This window comes from Ammospiza caudacuta, chromosome 1 (genome assembly GCF_027887145.1).
Source record: "Ammospiza caudacuta isolate bAmmCau1 chromosome 1, bAmmCau1.pri, whole genome shotgun sequence".
Taxonomy (NCBI): domain Eukaryota; kingdom Metazoa; phylum Chordata; class Aves; order Passeriformes; family Passerellidae; genus Ammospiza; species Ammospiza caudacuta.
The window spans coordinates 19626723-19643550 of NC_080593.1; the positions used below are offsets into that span (position 1 = coordinate 19626723).

The following is a 16828-nucleotide window of genomic DNA, read 5'->3' on the forward strand; positions in this document are numbered from 1 at the left end:
TTGTCAGTGATCTCAGCTGAGCCAGGATCTCCTCCTTCAGGGGTCCTGCCATGCAGTGTCAGCACTGACTTAAGGATCTTGCTGTAGTGGAGAGTATAGCACCCTGACACATGTGGTTCTCTTCCTGTGCAGCCTCTTCCCCATACTGGCTGTATTGAATCATACTCAATTCTGTCTTCAAGATACTCAGGAAAGCCTGAAACAAGACTTCCTGCTGCCTTTTGCATGAAACCCATGTTTACTCTTTTGTGTTTTTTGTAGAACTGGCATGAAGAAGGAAATAAATACCCATAGAGAATGATATCTATCCAAAACTAGCAAAAAAACCCCAAACCAAAACAACAAAACAAAAATAACCCCAAAAACCAAAAAACCAAAAAAAACCAACACCCCCCCCCCAAAAAAACCCCAAACCAAAACAAAAAAAACCAAACCAAAACCCCCCAAAATCCCAATGTTGTTTATGGGAAAAAATGTTTCAGGAAAATGAAAAAAAAGTTTCACAGTCTCACATACTTGGGTGGCTTTTATAATTTAAATTTTTTTCCTCCTCACAGAAGATTTGACTGTGGCCTTTTAAATGCCTTTTTTGAGAGTGAGCAGCCAGATTTCCCCCCTCTCTCACTTTTATCATAGCTGTCCCCAGGGAAAGCTAAAAAGAGGAGAAGCCCCTGTCACTGAATAACTTCACTCTCCTCACCAGCCTACAAAGTTCTCATCAATTTCCCTGCTTTTCACAGTGAGAAAATAAATTTGATGAGAGCAGTCTAGGTAGGGAGCCTTCATTTTGATTTTTCTGAAAGGAAATGGAAATTTTTGTAGAAATTGCAATATTCCTGTGGAAAATATTGCTGCAGGAAAATTTCTGATCATTGCTAGCTCTGTGCCAAATCTTTTTCTTGTCTGAGGATCAGTATGCTGAATACTTCCTTATGTAAAACAATATTTTTCTTAATAAGGTGTCACAAACAATGATAAAGATATTTAAAATTGCTTGGGGGAAAAAATGTTGAAAAAAAAATAAACACTTCATCACTTTTTCATCACTTCATTTTTGCCATAAGAAGTGATTGCACTGTTTTTCTTCTTATCTAAAAGGGATAATCTAAAGCAAACTGAAGGCAGTTTAATTTTCTACTTTGCACGGGGCAATATCTCAAAGAGTCAATGTTGAACAGTATTTCCTGTTTCTTTATAAAGGTGATGAGCCAAGAGAATCTTAAGCAATGTTTTCAACTTCCAGAAGAAGTTTCAGAGGGTTTTTTTGTACTACAATAAAAATGTTGTTGTTTATTACATAATTTCCAATCATATTACACATTATCAAATTATTTTATGTAATTTTTCAGGGTTTTTTGTGGTAGGAAATGTCATATTGAATATTTTCTCTCTGTTATGGTGGTAGGTATTAGTCTTCTAGACTGCCATATTCTGTTTTATACAATTACATTGGATAACCTAATTCTCTATATGGAGATTAAAGTGATGTTTTTGGTGTTCTTGAACATTTCCTTCTACGAAATCCTACTTTGTGGATTTTAAGTTCAGAGCACATCTTACTGACTATAAATGGAAATAAAAATAAAAATGTCATAGTGTTTAATGTATGCCAAAACAGGGGGCCAGTCAGACCTGGGTTAAAGGAACACAACACCTTCCTTAATGCAGCTTCCTATTGACACACTGGTGTAAAAGAGAGAAGAAAAATAAAAAATGAGTACTTACAAATTGGTTCAATCTGAAGTCATACCTACTTAAATAATTGCCTTGTATTTCTCAAGTTAATAAATGGCACCACTACAGGGTAAAGGTTATGTCAGTGACCTATAATGCTTGCTCTCTGTGTAGAGTAGTTTCATATGTAGATTTGATTAAGAAAATTCAGTTTAGCTAAAACTTGAAAATCAGCATAAGTTGAGAAATAAATGTATGCATACTAACCTTACTAACCTATAAAATAATGTTACTAATAATATTGATGAAATAATGATAAATATTTTTTCATGCTTACTTGGAAGCGATTTACAAATCTGGGAATAGCTCTGCACTAAACTGTCCCAAGCTAAACTAGACAGCTATTGAACCCCTCCTAGCCTAGGACTGCAACAAGACTGCTTCAGTGAGTTAATGAAAATAATGGGAAAAGATAGGAGGAACTGATGCCAAAGCAAGTGAAATATCGCTACATTAAGCTAAAGAAATGGTCATCCTTTCCCAAGACAGCGGATACTCATAATTTCTGCTAAATTTCTCACGCTGAGAGTTGATGTGTTTTCATATCTTGGATACATAGCCTATTCACCAAGGGAAAAATAGAGCTGTTGAACCAGCAAAATGGCAATGTAATAAAATATCTGTAAATTAGTAGATTTTGGAAGTAACCGTATGGGTCTTCTGTTCATAATGGCATTAAGAGAGGAACATCTTAAAAGTGTAAGCAAGGAGAATAAGCAAAAGAGTTTTTGTGGCATATGTTTGTATAGTAATTCCACTTTTGTGGGGAATCATTTGTTAGTGGAGCTTCAGTTGTGCTAAGGATTATGTGCTTTTCCATTTGCAAGATGTAAACAGTGTAGGCAAGTTATGGACTCTGTTTCACTGTCAGTTGTGTTTGTTCCTGCAGAAGGCTGATTGTGTTAGACTGGATAAGGCGGTGGCACATTTTAAGGTTTCTGATTTGATACTTTTGTTCACATAGTAGCAGTGAAAAAATACCCTTACTCCCTTCTTGTCTTAATGTCTCAGCCTGTATATCATTTTGTAATCTGAGATAGTCAGGGCAGATAGTAACATATTGCTTTGGGCACACTACTCTGTAACTCAGATGAAATCTTGCTTTAAGCAAAGCCAGATACAGCATTTTCTCACAATTCTAGTATCCTGTCCTAAAAGAGTCTGAATCTCTGTAGTTGAGAGTTTCCGTCTCAAAACTTTCACAGTATTCTTTTATTGCTACCATGGGTTTTTGTGTCAATCCTTCTCCTCCTAATCAGCTTTCTATCTTATTTAATACTTGCTGTTTTCTTATGGATTATTTTAATGCTTGCTCATGAGAGCTATTAGAGAATGAATTTTCTTGATGGTTGCTACATTTTAGACATCGAAACCTGGTGAATTTTCCTTAATATAAGCCTAAGAGCTTCTGACAAGGATATGTGTAAGATGGGCTTTTCAGGCAGTTGTAGTGTGTGAGTGTGTGTGTAAGTATAACACAGTACAGTCAAAGATGGATGGATGCCCAACAGTGAGTTCCATTTCTATTATAAAAGTAAAGGTGTTTATAAATTCACAATTCAATTCCATTTTCATTTACTATGATGACAATTGAATGTAAATATTATTTTTCTTTGTGAACCTGGGGCTAAGTCAAAATTCATATTGTTCTGGTTGCTTCCCAACAGTGGAAGAAATATAACTGTGGGCAATGGGTTTATAATAAACAGTAAAACTGTTTGTTTATGACAAATGCATAAAATATTTTTTTCTCTGAAAATGGAGAATAATTATATAGCTGATTGCTTCAAGTGTGTTTAAAAAAAAAAAGCTGGCTTTTGATTATGTTTTCCCTGGGCTGTCTTCTCACCTTGTTAAGCTTAATTTTCTGTTTGTATATTACTATTTCTTTCCCCTGTCTACTCATGCATCTGTTGCAATAACATAGGCAGAGAAATCTCACTGCTGACTATGCCTCATATGTCTCTGTTTTGGGTGGAAGCTGCTCTCATTTCAGTGTTCTGGACCCATGAAGGAGTTCAATTATTTATTAAGTTTCTTCCTGAATACAGGTAGACTACACCACTAGGTTTAACCTAGCTCATGTTATTATACCTGCTCTTCTCAGGTCACAAAAGTATAATGTTGCTCTTTTCAGGTTCTCTATAAACAAAAACATGATGCTGAGAAAGGATTTTCAGACTATGCACGTATGAGGGAACCTCCAGATGTTAAACATGCCATGGAAGTCAGTAAACACCAGAGTGATGTAAGTACTCTCCCATCTGAAATGAGTGTGCTTGTTTTGGGTAGATACATCTGCTACAGCTTACTGAAATGAATTGGACATGGAATATTTCCATATTTCCTTAGTTGCTATTTTTTATAAATTATTTGCTCTGAAGTAATTTAGGACAAGGTGTGTGTATAAAATGTGCTCTGAGTAACAGTATATGAATTTTATTCTGAATGCAGTGGAAAAGGATAGTTACTGTTAATCAATAGTAACTAAGTGCTATCCCTTTGAAATAAAATTGCAGGCACAGGTTTTCTGAATTCACTTGTAGCTACTTTTGAAGTGCATTCTTTGTTTAAATGAACACCAGTGTTGTTTCAGTGTCCTCATCTGCCAGTACTTGGGCAGTTCTTCAGGGGTGCTGTGTAGAGGAGACAAGTGAGCTGTTTCTGGTCTGCTCTTGCACTCTTTTATGCATATGAATGTTTGTTCTTATCTCCTGAATATGTATCAAGTGAATTTTCCAAAGAATTTAATAGACAAATAAATGATTTATTTTAAAGAATTTGAGCTGTAGTGTTCAGTTTGATGCCTGCACTGGTTTATACCATTTGACCAAAGTATTTATTCTTGTAGTTTTATTTAGATAACTTACAAATAAATAGGAGTACTTAGCAGTATTTTGAAAGTTGATTGCTTTTTTTTTCAGCTTGTTATCTTCCTGAAGTTCTGAAGGTTTTCACAATATCAAAACCTAATAATGGTCTTTATATTTCTCATTAGAATCAGGTCATGTTTGATTTCGTGGTCAAGCTAGCAAATACTAGCACAATGCATCATTGCTTGGGGCAGAAATGCTGCCCAGATTAGTCTTGAATGATACAGACACAACCTTGAAGAAAAATTTATGTTAGTTTTAGGTTTTGTAAAAACTTACTTGTCAGAAAAACAAATTTTAGGAGAAGATTGGTTAAAATAGTGATGCCATTTTAAGGGGTACACAAAGCTTTTTAGGAATAGCTGATGCGTAACCTGAAAAGTTATGATCCAGTTCCATTCTTGTTTAGGTAACCAAATCAATTGAGGCAGGCATGTCATTTTACGACACTTTTTTATTAGATAAATGGGATATTTATTTGCTGCTAACAATGTAGAAAACATAGCTTGGATGTTAATTTCAAATTATCTTAAATTTACCCCATCTTCTCCTACTAACAGTGCAGCAAACACTCTAAGGTTATGAGGGCTGAAAACTAAATGTCAGTGCTAGATGTATGTCTGTGTGCAGAATCTTGACAGCTGGCTGCTGATTAAAAGGCTGCTGGAAAACTTCAGGGAAGCATTATGTTTGAAGAATAATTTTTTTCTGCTGCTGGGAAATACCTGCAATGGAATTCCCAGCAGTAATTTGCAACCTGCCTTGATTACAGAATTCCCTCTTCCTGTCAAACACTGTCCATTTCTGCTGTTTGGAAGCATCAGGGTGTCATGCTGACAGAGCCTAGAACTGGGAATGTGAATGCCTTTCCCCAGAAGCAAGAGGTTTTTTATTTACCTAGCAGTAGGAATGATGGTGAACTGCTATGAAAGGAAATAATGCTGGAAAGATGTGAATCCCTCTCAGAGAAGGGACTATGAGGCACTAGGAGGAATATGAGACAAGTTCCTGTAGCAAATTCATCATACTCAGAGCGTTAGTATGCTAGTGCAAAACCTATTCCCCTTCTACAGCTGTATATCACCTGCTAATAGAATTAAGGAGAGCAGGTTACAGATGTGAGGATAAATGAAATGCAGTTGTTTCATCTTTCACCCTTAAAACAAGCAAAAAAAAAAAAAAGAAAAGGAAATGAAGGAAAGCATGGGAGGGAAGGATGTTTGATAAATGAGAACTTTTAACAGCATGTTAGAAATAATGAAAAAATATGAGGGAAATTATTTTCAGCTTGAGCAAACTTCAAAAAATCAAATAAGTCATCCAAATGCAACACAAAACTCTAACCAGTTAGTTTAATGTGTTTAAGAACAGATTCTTTCTGGTTGCTCATGAGTAGCTGCAGTGCAATGGACAAATACCTATCACACATAAGGGAGCAAGTTATGTAAATCTGGTTATTGCTTGGCAGAAGCACACATCTCTTGTGGGTAATATTTGGGCATCATGGTGCATAGCTGAGGATTTCTTCTTTTATAAGTACAGGTGTAATTAAGAACCATGTGAGTTTTCATCTCAGAGTCAGAACATGGAACAGCGATCATCCCAAATGTGGAGCATTCGTCTTTCCACACTGTTTCAGGGTATCTGTGTAATCACAGCTTTGAAAGTGCAGAGAAAAAGAAGGGAAACTACTGGGCAGGTAGAAGGACAAAGCTCTTTTATCCACCATTCAGCACAGTTTACCTGTGGGAGCAGAATGCATGTTTACCTACAATGCTCTGCCAACTCAATTCAACCTTTACATGGAGGGTTTGCATCTAAGAGGATTAGGATGTGTTTAAGACTATTTACTCAGCCTTTAAATAAAGCTGACATTTATACTGAACTCTGTGAAATGTCCAATTTCCTTTAAAAATTAAAACTGTATTCAGCTCACCATACATTTGTGCTGACATTTTGAAACTGTCAAGTGCTGTAGGCCTTCACACCACTTTGAATATCATTAACATTCTGGGCATGTTTACAGGCATCATTAATATGTTTGTGCAGAAACTGGGTAACGGGGAAATACTGTAAAAACTCCTGAACAATGTGATTATGTCTCATAAAATAATTTTTCTCTTTTTCATACTTAGACTGAAGAAAATTGCTCTCAAATGAACACAAGTAACTTTTGAAATGACAGGAAATATACTTTAAAAAGAACTGAATACCACATAATGTTTGAAGGCAAGCATGTTTATCCAAACCAGAGTACCTTTCTCTATACCACATAATGTTTGAAGGCAAGCATGTTTATCCAAACCAGAGTACCTTTCTCTATAAATTGTGTTTGTGTTTTGTGAAGTGAATGTTAATGATGTGACTTTGGCACACAAAGTCATTTTCAGAAAAGTGAAGCAGGGACCATCAGCCTACTTTTTCTGTGCTGAGCTGATCAGTTAACTCATCTGGAAGTTTCCAAACCTGGGACCAAAACTAAGCAGTGGTCTTAAAACAATGTCATGTCATATTTTTGCTTTATGTGTATCTGAGTACCATGTGAATGGAAGGATGTAGTTGAATGGTGAAATGACATGACAGCTACATTTCTAAAGCAAAGAAAGCATTTGCTTTGTTGGGTCCATGTGGAAGCTGCACACAGCATTTGATGAAGGTACTCAAAGCTCTGCATCATGATTTTGTCTGTTCCATGACCTGGTCCATCACTGGGCATTTTGAATACGAAGACAATGTTAATATTTGTACAGCAGTTTAAATGTTCTGCTTCGTTAACTGGACTGATTCTCTTCACAACATTACATCGTATGAAGTAAGGATGTGATCTTCTGATCTTACAAATAAGAAAACTGCAATACACACATCTATGGACATTTAAAAGACAGTTTGCACATCTGATTTTAAGGCCCTGGTATCTTTTCTCTTATACTTATCTACAAAGAGTGCTTTTTTAGAAATATTAGTTGACAGCTGGGCAAACTTCTGATGTGTATATATACACTTTCCACTCCACATGAGGTCAGTAATGATAATTTTTATGTTTCACTCATCATCTAAATTTGAATATTTAAGATGTCTGTATTGTCTTAGGAGTAAGTTGTTTTTCATTTTCAGGGTATAAGGCAGTCACAGTCACACACACAAAAAACTACATTCTTTCTGATAAGACCAAATCAGCAGATCCTAAAGTGAATGTGCTTAAACATCATCAGTAACATACCCAAATGTTAATGTTTGTTTTGGGGCAGATCATGGTAAATTCAGGCTTCTTCTGTCTCTCTGTTCAGCATCTGTGTTAGAAAAATCACCATTCACTGACAAACTTTCTGCTGACAGTGGTTGTCAACAGCAGGTCCCCCTGGACCACTTCCAACTGGTGCTGAAAATGATGTTTACTCCTGGTGTAATTGGGACCAATCAATTTTAAGGCCCATTACTGGAAAGGATGACTGCATCAATCTGTAATGGGCCAGAAATGTGTTTGTCTCTTTTACACAAGCCGGAAAACAGTTTTCAACATCATTTGAGCAGGAATTAGAAAAGCTGTTGCCAATGATGATTGTCACCAGCTAGTCATTTTCTTAGTGTTGATGGACCCCAAAGTGTAGATGAGAGGAAAGAGGGCAGAGACACAGCTGACAGGCCATTAGTTAGTGGCCTTAACAGCTCTTAGAAAATGCTAATCAGGGACAAACAGTAAGAGACAAATTCTTGTGCCGACAGGTGTGCCCAATTTCTCGCTGAATCCTTAAGAAGGCAAAATGTGTCCATAGATGCTTGTGCATATTTGAGTAATTTATTATGTATTTTTGGGCTAGTTTGGTGTTGGAATAAATGAGAAGATAAAAGATTTCAAGAAGGGTCTGAATCTCTTAAACCCAGGTTTGCTTGGCTCACCATGTAGAAGTTTCTGTTTGTTGATTGATAGTCTGAGATGTTTTGCAGCATTGTTAGAAATCTGTTTACTTTATGGCACTGAAGTGCATTCCACTGGTATTCATGTAAGGGGAAGCATCTTGCAGACCCTGCTGGAGTAACTAGATCAGCAAGTTTTTCCTCAGTGGACCTTATGCATTTTATAAGTGCTCGAGGTTTGGCCTATTAAAATCAGTTTGGTAATTATGAGCAGGCCCTGAATATTCTCCATGATTTGCAAAAACCAGTTGCAATTCACATTTGAGTATGTAATCACATTTGGGATTAAAGATGAGAAATTATTTTGTTCCAGTTAGAGCTTCACAATAATATTCAACAATATAACCACTTTTTATTGTGATTTCAAACTGGGTAGAAACCCACTTTAAATTTAGTTAGTATCTGTAATTTACTGTTTTCAGCTTCACAACTCAAGATGGTACATTTTTTTTCCTTTTTAGTTGCTCCTTCTTCCTTGCTTGCATTTCCCACTGATTGGCCATAACTCTCCATCTAGGTCTTTCACTGCTGCTCTAAAATTGTTATCTCAATTACTTTTCCTATGCAAGATTCAGCTGGAACAATTTTTTTGTATACTGTGGTCCTTGTGAAGTGGAGCAATTCTTGAGCCTTTGCTGATTGTTTTTTTGGTAGAGCCTGAGCAACCCTTTGAAGTGAAGATTTAGTAAGGAAATTGTGTAATGCCTGGAAATTCCAGTCAGGGTATGAGCCTTTTGGCTGAACCAGCTCAGGACAAAAGATGGCTTCTTCTCTGGGTGCTTCTGCTGATTCATTTTTTTTTTGTTGCTTTTCCCCCCTCATGGGCTTCTTCACTTTCCATCTTCTGATGCCCATGGGTGCACGCACCAAGCTGGTTGCTTTGCCCTGTCTACATCTGTTCCCCTGCTCTCTCAGAATAGCTCTGGTTTTACTGTTCTAACATAGCACTATTAAAAAAAAAAATCACTAGATGGAACAGAATAGCAGCTGTGTAATGGAGGCCAGCAGAGTGTCCCAATGGGAGAGGGTCAGCATCCAGGGATTGAGGTTATTCAGGAAATGGGAAACATATTTTTTCTTTCTTTGGCCTACCTCTGACAAACTACTGTTCTGCTGCATAACATTTTTATTCTCACTGGAGTATGACAAGCTGCAGAATGGAGCAAATATATATTGCAGACATTTGTAAAATGCTAGATGACTTTCCCTCGGACATAAGTAATAGGTATACTGGTTTAGGTGCAGGAAGAATAATAATTCACTCAGGGAAAGACATAGCAATTGGCCTTGCATCTAATATAATTGGAAATGGTGAAATATAAAGGACTGTCACTGTCTTATTTCTTCCCCCCTTCCTTTCCCCGAAATTAACCACAATCCATTATTTCATGTACTATATGATCATGTCATTTGGGAGCAATAAGTGACCACATTTCCTCAACTTTATCACCACTGTTCTTGATTCTCTGATGTTAAATTCACTACATTCCTAATTTCTATTTTGAGCACATATGCTGGCCCTTAATTTGCAATTTACATGGATCATAGGGTGATATTCAAAAACCTGTTTCTGCTGCCTTTGTGGTTTTCACCTCACCTCATGTGGTCATTAGGATGAACAGCATATAATTAGCTAAATTCATGTAAAGTCCTGAATTGCAAATGCTTCTCTATACCTCTAGTTTCTTAAAAATCAGAGAAAATCTAAACATAACTAAAACAAAAGTTCCAGTGGTTTACACCAGCTGGAAGAATCAACTTTTGCTTTGTATGTATGTGATAATTTGGGCTGAATGCATCAAACCTATTTATTTGGTTTTTTTATTAGTGATTACACTAGTGTGTCACAGCAGATTAAAAATTATATGTTCTATTTGTGGGCAGGCAGCCAACAGTGAAGCCTGTTTAGCTTGTCTGCTTAGCTGAAGCCATATGGACACAAAATTACTTTCCTGTTGCATGTAAGATATTTGCCAAAAAGTGAATTTTTTTCCTTTTCTTTTTGCAATACCATTTCTATGAAGTATATTTGTCACTGAGTACTGCAGTTTATGAGTTTGTTGCATTGTACCCAAAGTGAAACTTTACATTGGAAGTAGGAGCAGAGGTTACAATAAGAAACTTCAAGCTGAGAACTTTCTTGCTGGTGAAATACTATCTTGAGATGTTGATTAACTTTGTGAAGCAACAAAAGAAAATCTAAAAGATTTCCCAGTAAAGGATGAAATATTTTTTTACTTTCTATTTCCTCTAAACTTTGTGTTCTCCAACTTCTGCCTGAAACTTCAATTTGTCAGACACTTTTGAATGCCAGGGACAGAATGTCATTAAGAATAATTCAATAAGACAGCCCTTGGAAATTGGCTTGGATTGGCACATGTGCTAGGGCAGGAAGAAGTTGACAAACCTTGAAGAGGGAAAACCAGGATAACTTATGGAGCTCTATGATGTCCCTGAGGTCTGTGCTGCTCCTGTGATTGCTTTGCTAAATGAAGAATGTTTGGACTCTCCTATCTGTGATTGAGCCTTCTGGCCAAAAGTTTCTGAGCCCATTCATTTTGGTTGTGACTTTGCACAAACAGAAAGAGTCAATTGTGTACTCAACATGCTGGAGCACTCAGCCTTCTTGTTCCCATGATAGTGCAAAGGAGCAAGTCAGTGGCGTTGTGGGGATGCTGGGGTGGAGTTGAATTCCATACGAGCTTCATGTCTGTCTAGTACTGACAAAGAAACTCATTATGACAGAATTACAGTTTCTCTTCCGTGTAGCTGCAATCTGCTGAGCTGCAGTACACAGTATCAGAGGAGGAGCTAATTTATATTAAAAATGGGTACAACATAGTAAAAAAAAACCCTATACTCTTAAAAGTCCTGTGAAATTTTATGGTAAAACCTAATATTTGTGTCTTTGCAATGCTTTTAATTTTCCACTGTGCTTCTAAGCAAAACCAGTTTTCTTTTTCAAATTGTATTTTATGCTTCTGAATTTCTTCCTTATCATGTTGCCTTGTGTGTGGGTCTTACCTTACAGTCCCTGTCAAGCAGAACTCTGTTGGAATAAATTAGGTGGAGTTCTCTAGTTTGATGTCTGATTTGACCAGTCATTCAAAGCTTATATGTAGACTTCAAACTTTATTGTTTATTTTAAACAAAACTATGTTTTCTTTGACAGGTATCTTATAAGAAGGATGTGCAAGATACTCATAGGTACACTGAAGTGCTGAACAGACCAGACATAAAGAAGGCAACTGAGATAACAAAGATAATAAGTGATGTATGTTCTCCTTTTACTCTCTTTCTATTTTTTGGATATGTATTTTTTTTTCCCAGTTTTGATCAGATTTTTTTTAGAATGCTACTGGAATTCTCAAATGTTTTGAACAGAAAATGTGCACCCCCAAATCTGCTAGGGAGATTTGATTAAATGAAATCCAAACATAACCAAAACAAACCAGTCTTGCCTGGCAGGCAAGAAAGCTATGGGTTTCTCCTTTTTAGGTGTTGACAGTATGATCTTTGAAATTATTGGTAATTGATGTAAGGACAACATGAAAATTGTTAAAGTTGGTTTTGTTTCAGCTTTATTTGTAATAACCATTCTCAAGATAAGTCATGTGCTTGTATGCTATACTGCACTTCAGAAGACATCCCAAACCTTTTTTTACCTTGGTATAAGAGAAACTGGCATCCCAGGATACCCCTTCCTTTTCCTGTCTCATCCAGGAGTGACAGGAAAATGTAATTCCCTTCTGTCCTTCCAAGAGCTTTTCAGATGCTGCTTCTTTCATGGGGGCTCTCCTCCCTGAACTCCCCTCTCAAATTCTTTGCCCTTCCACTGTGGCCTCGGCTAAAAGACAGGTGAAGGAGCACTTTAAGAAGCAGCAGTGTGTGATGCAGTTCAGTATTGTATTGTAGACAAGGCAAACAATATATATACTTAAAGCCCTGAGTCAAGTTTTTAAGTAGTTAATTAAATGTGAGACTGACTAGGCACATTTGGAGAGACAGATTTAAAAGATTGAAATTCACCTTTCAATATTCAAGATTTTTTGAAAACCAAGAACTTCTACTAAGTGTTCTACAGCATTCAAATTTACTAATTGCTGTTCAAGTGCTCTTAGAGTGGCTTTGGGACTTTTATTTCTTCCAGTCTATTCTTATGACGTGTCCTTGCTGATTCACAGCGCTTGAGTAACGCAAGAAGCCTGTTCTAGGCCATGGGTAATTTAGGTTGTGGCATTGCAAAGCACCTATTGTTGATTCATCTGTGTTTTTTTCTGATGCATTGTGGGGAAGAATTGCAGCAGTTTGCATGGCAGGCAGTTCAGCTGCAGAGATCAGGTAACATTAACCTTGCGGGACTAATTCAGCTCTGTGACACCAGCGCAGTCTCACTGACATCCAGCGAGACCGCAGTGCTAAAACCGAGAGCGGAATTTGACCTCACAGTTCAAAAAAGTTGCCCCTCAGACTAGTTTTATTTCAAGACTGCTTTCAGCTGCTGCAAATCATCTTGGGTTAACTGTAGACCCTGTCATAAGAAATGCTGAGCCACTGTGACTCATTCTGCCTTGATCAGGAGGACAGTATTTCTCTGGCTGAAGCTGTGCATTTGGTTAAAATTGAGTTTTGTGAATGCTGCACATTGTGTTTTACAATTAATAAATATTGTATTGTTAAGGAGCTGAACCCTGAGAAGGGCTTTACTCAGAGCTGATTAGAACAGTAGTGTCAATGCAGACCATTATGTGAGACTTTTTCTTCTAGCTTTAATGCTTACATTTCTCTTGATAAACAAAACCCAAACAAATTATTAGTGATTCTTATCCCCCCCCAATTTTTTTTTTTTAATTTTCAAGGCAAAGTACAAGAAAGGAAGGGGAGAGCTGAATAAGGAGTCTGCTGTACTTGGAAGACCTGATTTTGAACATGCTAAAGGAGTTTCAAAACTTTTAAGCCAAGTAAGATTCTCCATCATTTTACAATGATTTAATCCAAATATCTCATTCCTAGTAATGCAAAGAAATACTTAGATTTTTAGATGATTATCTCTAATGGCCTTGAAGATTATGTTCTCAAACTTTTCATTTAACATTGCAATGACTGGTAAATTTTGGATTCTTAGGAAACCAAATACCCATTTTGAAGCAAAAATACAATGAACTTTGACTACAACTTTTCTCTTGTGGAGATGGTGTATATTTATACAGATTTTCTAGGATTTCTAAAATATTAACTGTATATAATTTAGAGGCAAATTTTGCTCCTCATTTAGTTTGAGTGGAACCTTACCCTGTGATTAATCCCGCTGAAGTAACTGAGGTCTTTTGTGTAGCTGCTTGCTAATGTGAGTAATGGGATCTGAATTTGGCCTGACATGTAAACCACCCGCCTTCCTTCCCCCTGAAACTGAACCTGTTATGTACTACTGTTATATATTAACCTAAAAAAAAAAAATGGCCTTAACTAAAAAGAAATCTGAAATAGAAATATTCCTTCTTTGTCTTAGTAATTTTTTACTCACAAGATGTACACGTAAGATCTCTACTACAGATCATCTTGACATTGTGAGAACAGATTTTTCACTGCTGATCTGTTTTTTGGGGTTTTTTTCCTTTCCCCCTTCCTTTTTTGTCTGAAGTAGTTCTTTAACAGTGCCTTGCATAATCCTTGCTAGTAATCCTGTCCAGTTACCCTTGGAGCTTTTGAAAACCCAGGAACTGCCCTCCTGTAAGAGGAGGATAGTGCCCTTTGATTGAAGAAGGCTGTGTCAGCCTTCTCAGAGCCAAAAAACCTCTCAAGGGTAAATAGTGTATATTCCAGGACAGTCTCAATATCAGTAATATGTAAAAAATACCTGTGATTTGGCCAGGTACTAAATGTCTTCCCGAGAACTAGCATAAAATGAGAATAATGTGTCATAGAGAACAAGCTGAAAAACAGTGCAGTGTCTGCAGGAGGTAGAGCTCCTTTTGCTGTTATCCTTAGATACCTGCTGCATTCACACCATTGTAAACTTTGAAGTATTACACAAGGAGAAAAAGAAGGAAATAAATATTTTTTATTGCTTTGTTGGTGATGTGCCCAGAATCAAAATGAGTTTGTGTTTTTCAAATAGATTTCTGCCTTCTATTTTATAGTGGATCATATTCTCATTTCTCTGCTGATGGGCAAGTCTGCTAAGAGATTATTTTGTGTTTAGCATTGTGCAGGCTTGGAAGTCAGCCTGTACTTTCTAGCAAGAGCCACTGTGATGCTGCTCAGACCTGAGTGTCACTTACAGGAAATGGGACTGTCATTTAGCAAACATGTTCAATGGTTTTTAGACGGGTCCATATCCAAATTTAGTGTGTAATGTCCTTTATATCTACTCGATGGCTGCCTACACACTCCTGTCCTTGCAGCTCACTCCTTTGAGCTTGCAGCTGCCTGTTTTTGCCAATGAGACCAAGCTGTAACCTTTTCCAATAGCCCTCTCCATCTTCCCAAGCCTGGCACCCGTGAGATTGTGGCCAACAATCACAAGTGAAAAATATCAGCTGGATCATGGGGTCCTGCAGGCTGCTGAGCCAGCTACGTGGAAGGCTTCATCAATGCACATTTTATCTCATTTTTATTAGATGTGCTTTTTATCTTGGACAATGCAAGCTGCATCTACAAATGCTTTATAGTAGGGCCTCTTCACTGCCAGGAACTGGGATGGCAGCAGTTCTAGTTGAGATCTTCTGTGGAAGGCAGCATTCACTGTGCAATTTTAACTTCTTTAGAAAGTCCAAATAGTGCAGAAGGTGTGACAGGAAGGGAGAAGGTGACAAAATCTATCTTATGTTTGGTTTATTTGTAAAGAAGATTCTTATTAAACCTTGGTGGTCCGAACTCTGCAGTCACTGGCCCTGGATCCAAGTTTTGGGATCCTTTCCTGCATTTTCCTCTCCTCAGTCTGAGCTGCTGTGGCTGCTTGGCAGTGTGTGTGATGGGGACTGTGCTTTCTGAAGAGGGGCAGCACCTCAGCCTGACACTGGAGGGTGGAGGGTGCAAGTGCTGGGCAGCTCTCCGCAGCAGGGAGGTGCACTCAGCAATTCCCCCACGTCCTCTGAAGGAAAGGCAGTGGCCATGAGTTGTCTAATGTTCTTACTCATTATTTGAATCATTATAACACTTGGACACACTAATCATAAATCAAGAGCACAGAAAAATGAAGATGACCCCTGTGTCCAAAGAGCAGGGTGGTGGGGCAGGATGAGGAATGCACCTGTGCTAGAGGAGAGAAAGAGACCTCAATACAGGTCAGTCATTTCAGTCCTCTTCATGCAAAGATCATGAAACAGGTTTGTAACACAAAATATAAAAAGAGTAAAGCTAATGATCTCTTTATTGTCTCCAGACTTTCTGGCTTTTAGAGTTTCCATTTGTTTCTCAGAAAATGGGAAGATCATAAACTTTTTGTGTTGAAAGTTGATAATCTCCCTTAATTGCATGAATCTATAAGCTGCGACATGCAGAGAAATATTAGTTATTTGACCCTCACAGTAAATTTGCAAAGTTGACAATTCTGATGGATGTAATGGGAAGAGAAGATGATAACATGTTTTAATGTGGCGCATATGGGTAGGTAATTTAGGGAGTATAGAGAACAGGAGCAAGAAGAGGTCAGGCAGTGTGGGTGTAACGAAGGGGGAAAGCAATCAAGGCAAGCAGGAAAGCAAACAAAGCGAAGAAAATAGTGTTAATGTTTGACTGGCACTCAAGGCTCTACAGAAATCACTGTTTTCTCTCTCTCTCCTTTCTTTCCTTTTTATTTTTTATTTAACAAAGCTTTTGACAACAACAGCAGCAAAAATAATAGCTCCCAGAACTAGTATATTTACCCACAGCATGTGGTAACCCTTTTCTGTTGATTTTAAATGAAATTTAAAACAGAAACTGTGTTAGCCCTTGTGAAAACATGGAGCTTGTCAATTTGCCGAGTGTGCATTGTATAATTTGGGCTATTTTTTTCTATTTTTTAATTAAAACAAGCTCTTGTTCATGCCTTTTTTATGTTTTTAATGCATTTTATTAGCTTTTTCAAAGAGCTGCTGATATGAAGTATTCCTCTTATGGTGTTCAGTAACTGGTTTTAAGATAAATAATTTTGGATATTCATATTTGTTGCTGAATCTGGTGCTTATTGTTTTAAGGATAAAATTGTTAGAGGTAGAATGCTTTTCAAAATGCACCTTCTTTGAGATTTTCAGTAACAACCCAAAGAGCCTAGAATTTTCTCAGTCCTTCTTTGCTTTAAACTCTGCTAGTGCTTTTAGCAA

General features: G+C 37.3%; 1 protein-coding gene across 4 annotated transcripts in view; it reads left to right on the forward strand.

Annotated features, from left to right (window-relative positions):
- Window positions 1-16828, forward strand: part of NEBL (nebulette) — a 245783-nt gene that overhangs the window by 167358 nt on the left and 61597 nt on the right. For 2 of the 4 annotated variants that reach the window (XM_058812252.1, XM_058812967.1), the window contains exons 5-7: window positions 3872-3982; window positions 11695-11796; window positions 13382-13483. The exons of the other annotated variants lie outside the window; for them this stretch is intronic. In XM_058812252.1, coding sequence (XP_058668235.1) covers window positions 3872-3982; window positions 11695-11796; window positions 13382-13483 — 315 coding nt within the window. The remainder of the gene's footprint in view (window positions 1-3871; window positions 3983-11694; window positions 11797-13381; window positions 13484-16828) is intronic. 4 annotated transcript variants of the gene reach the window in all.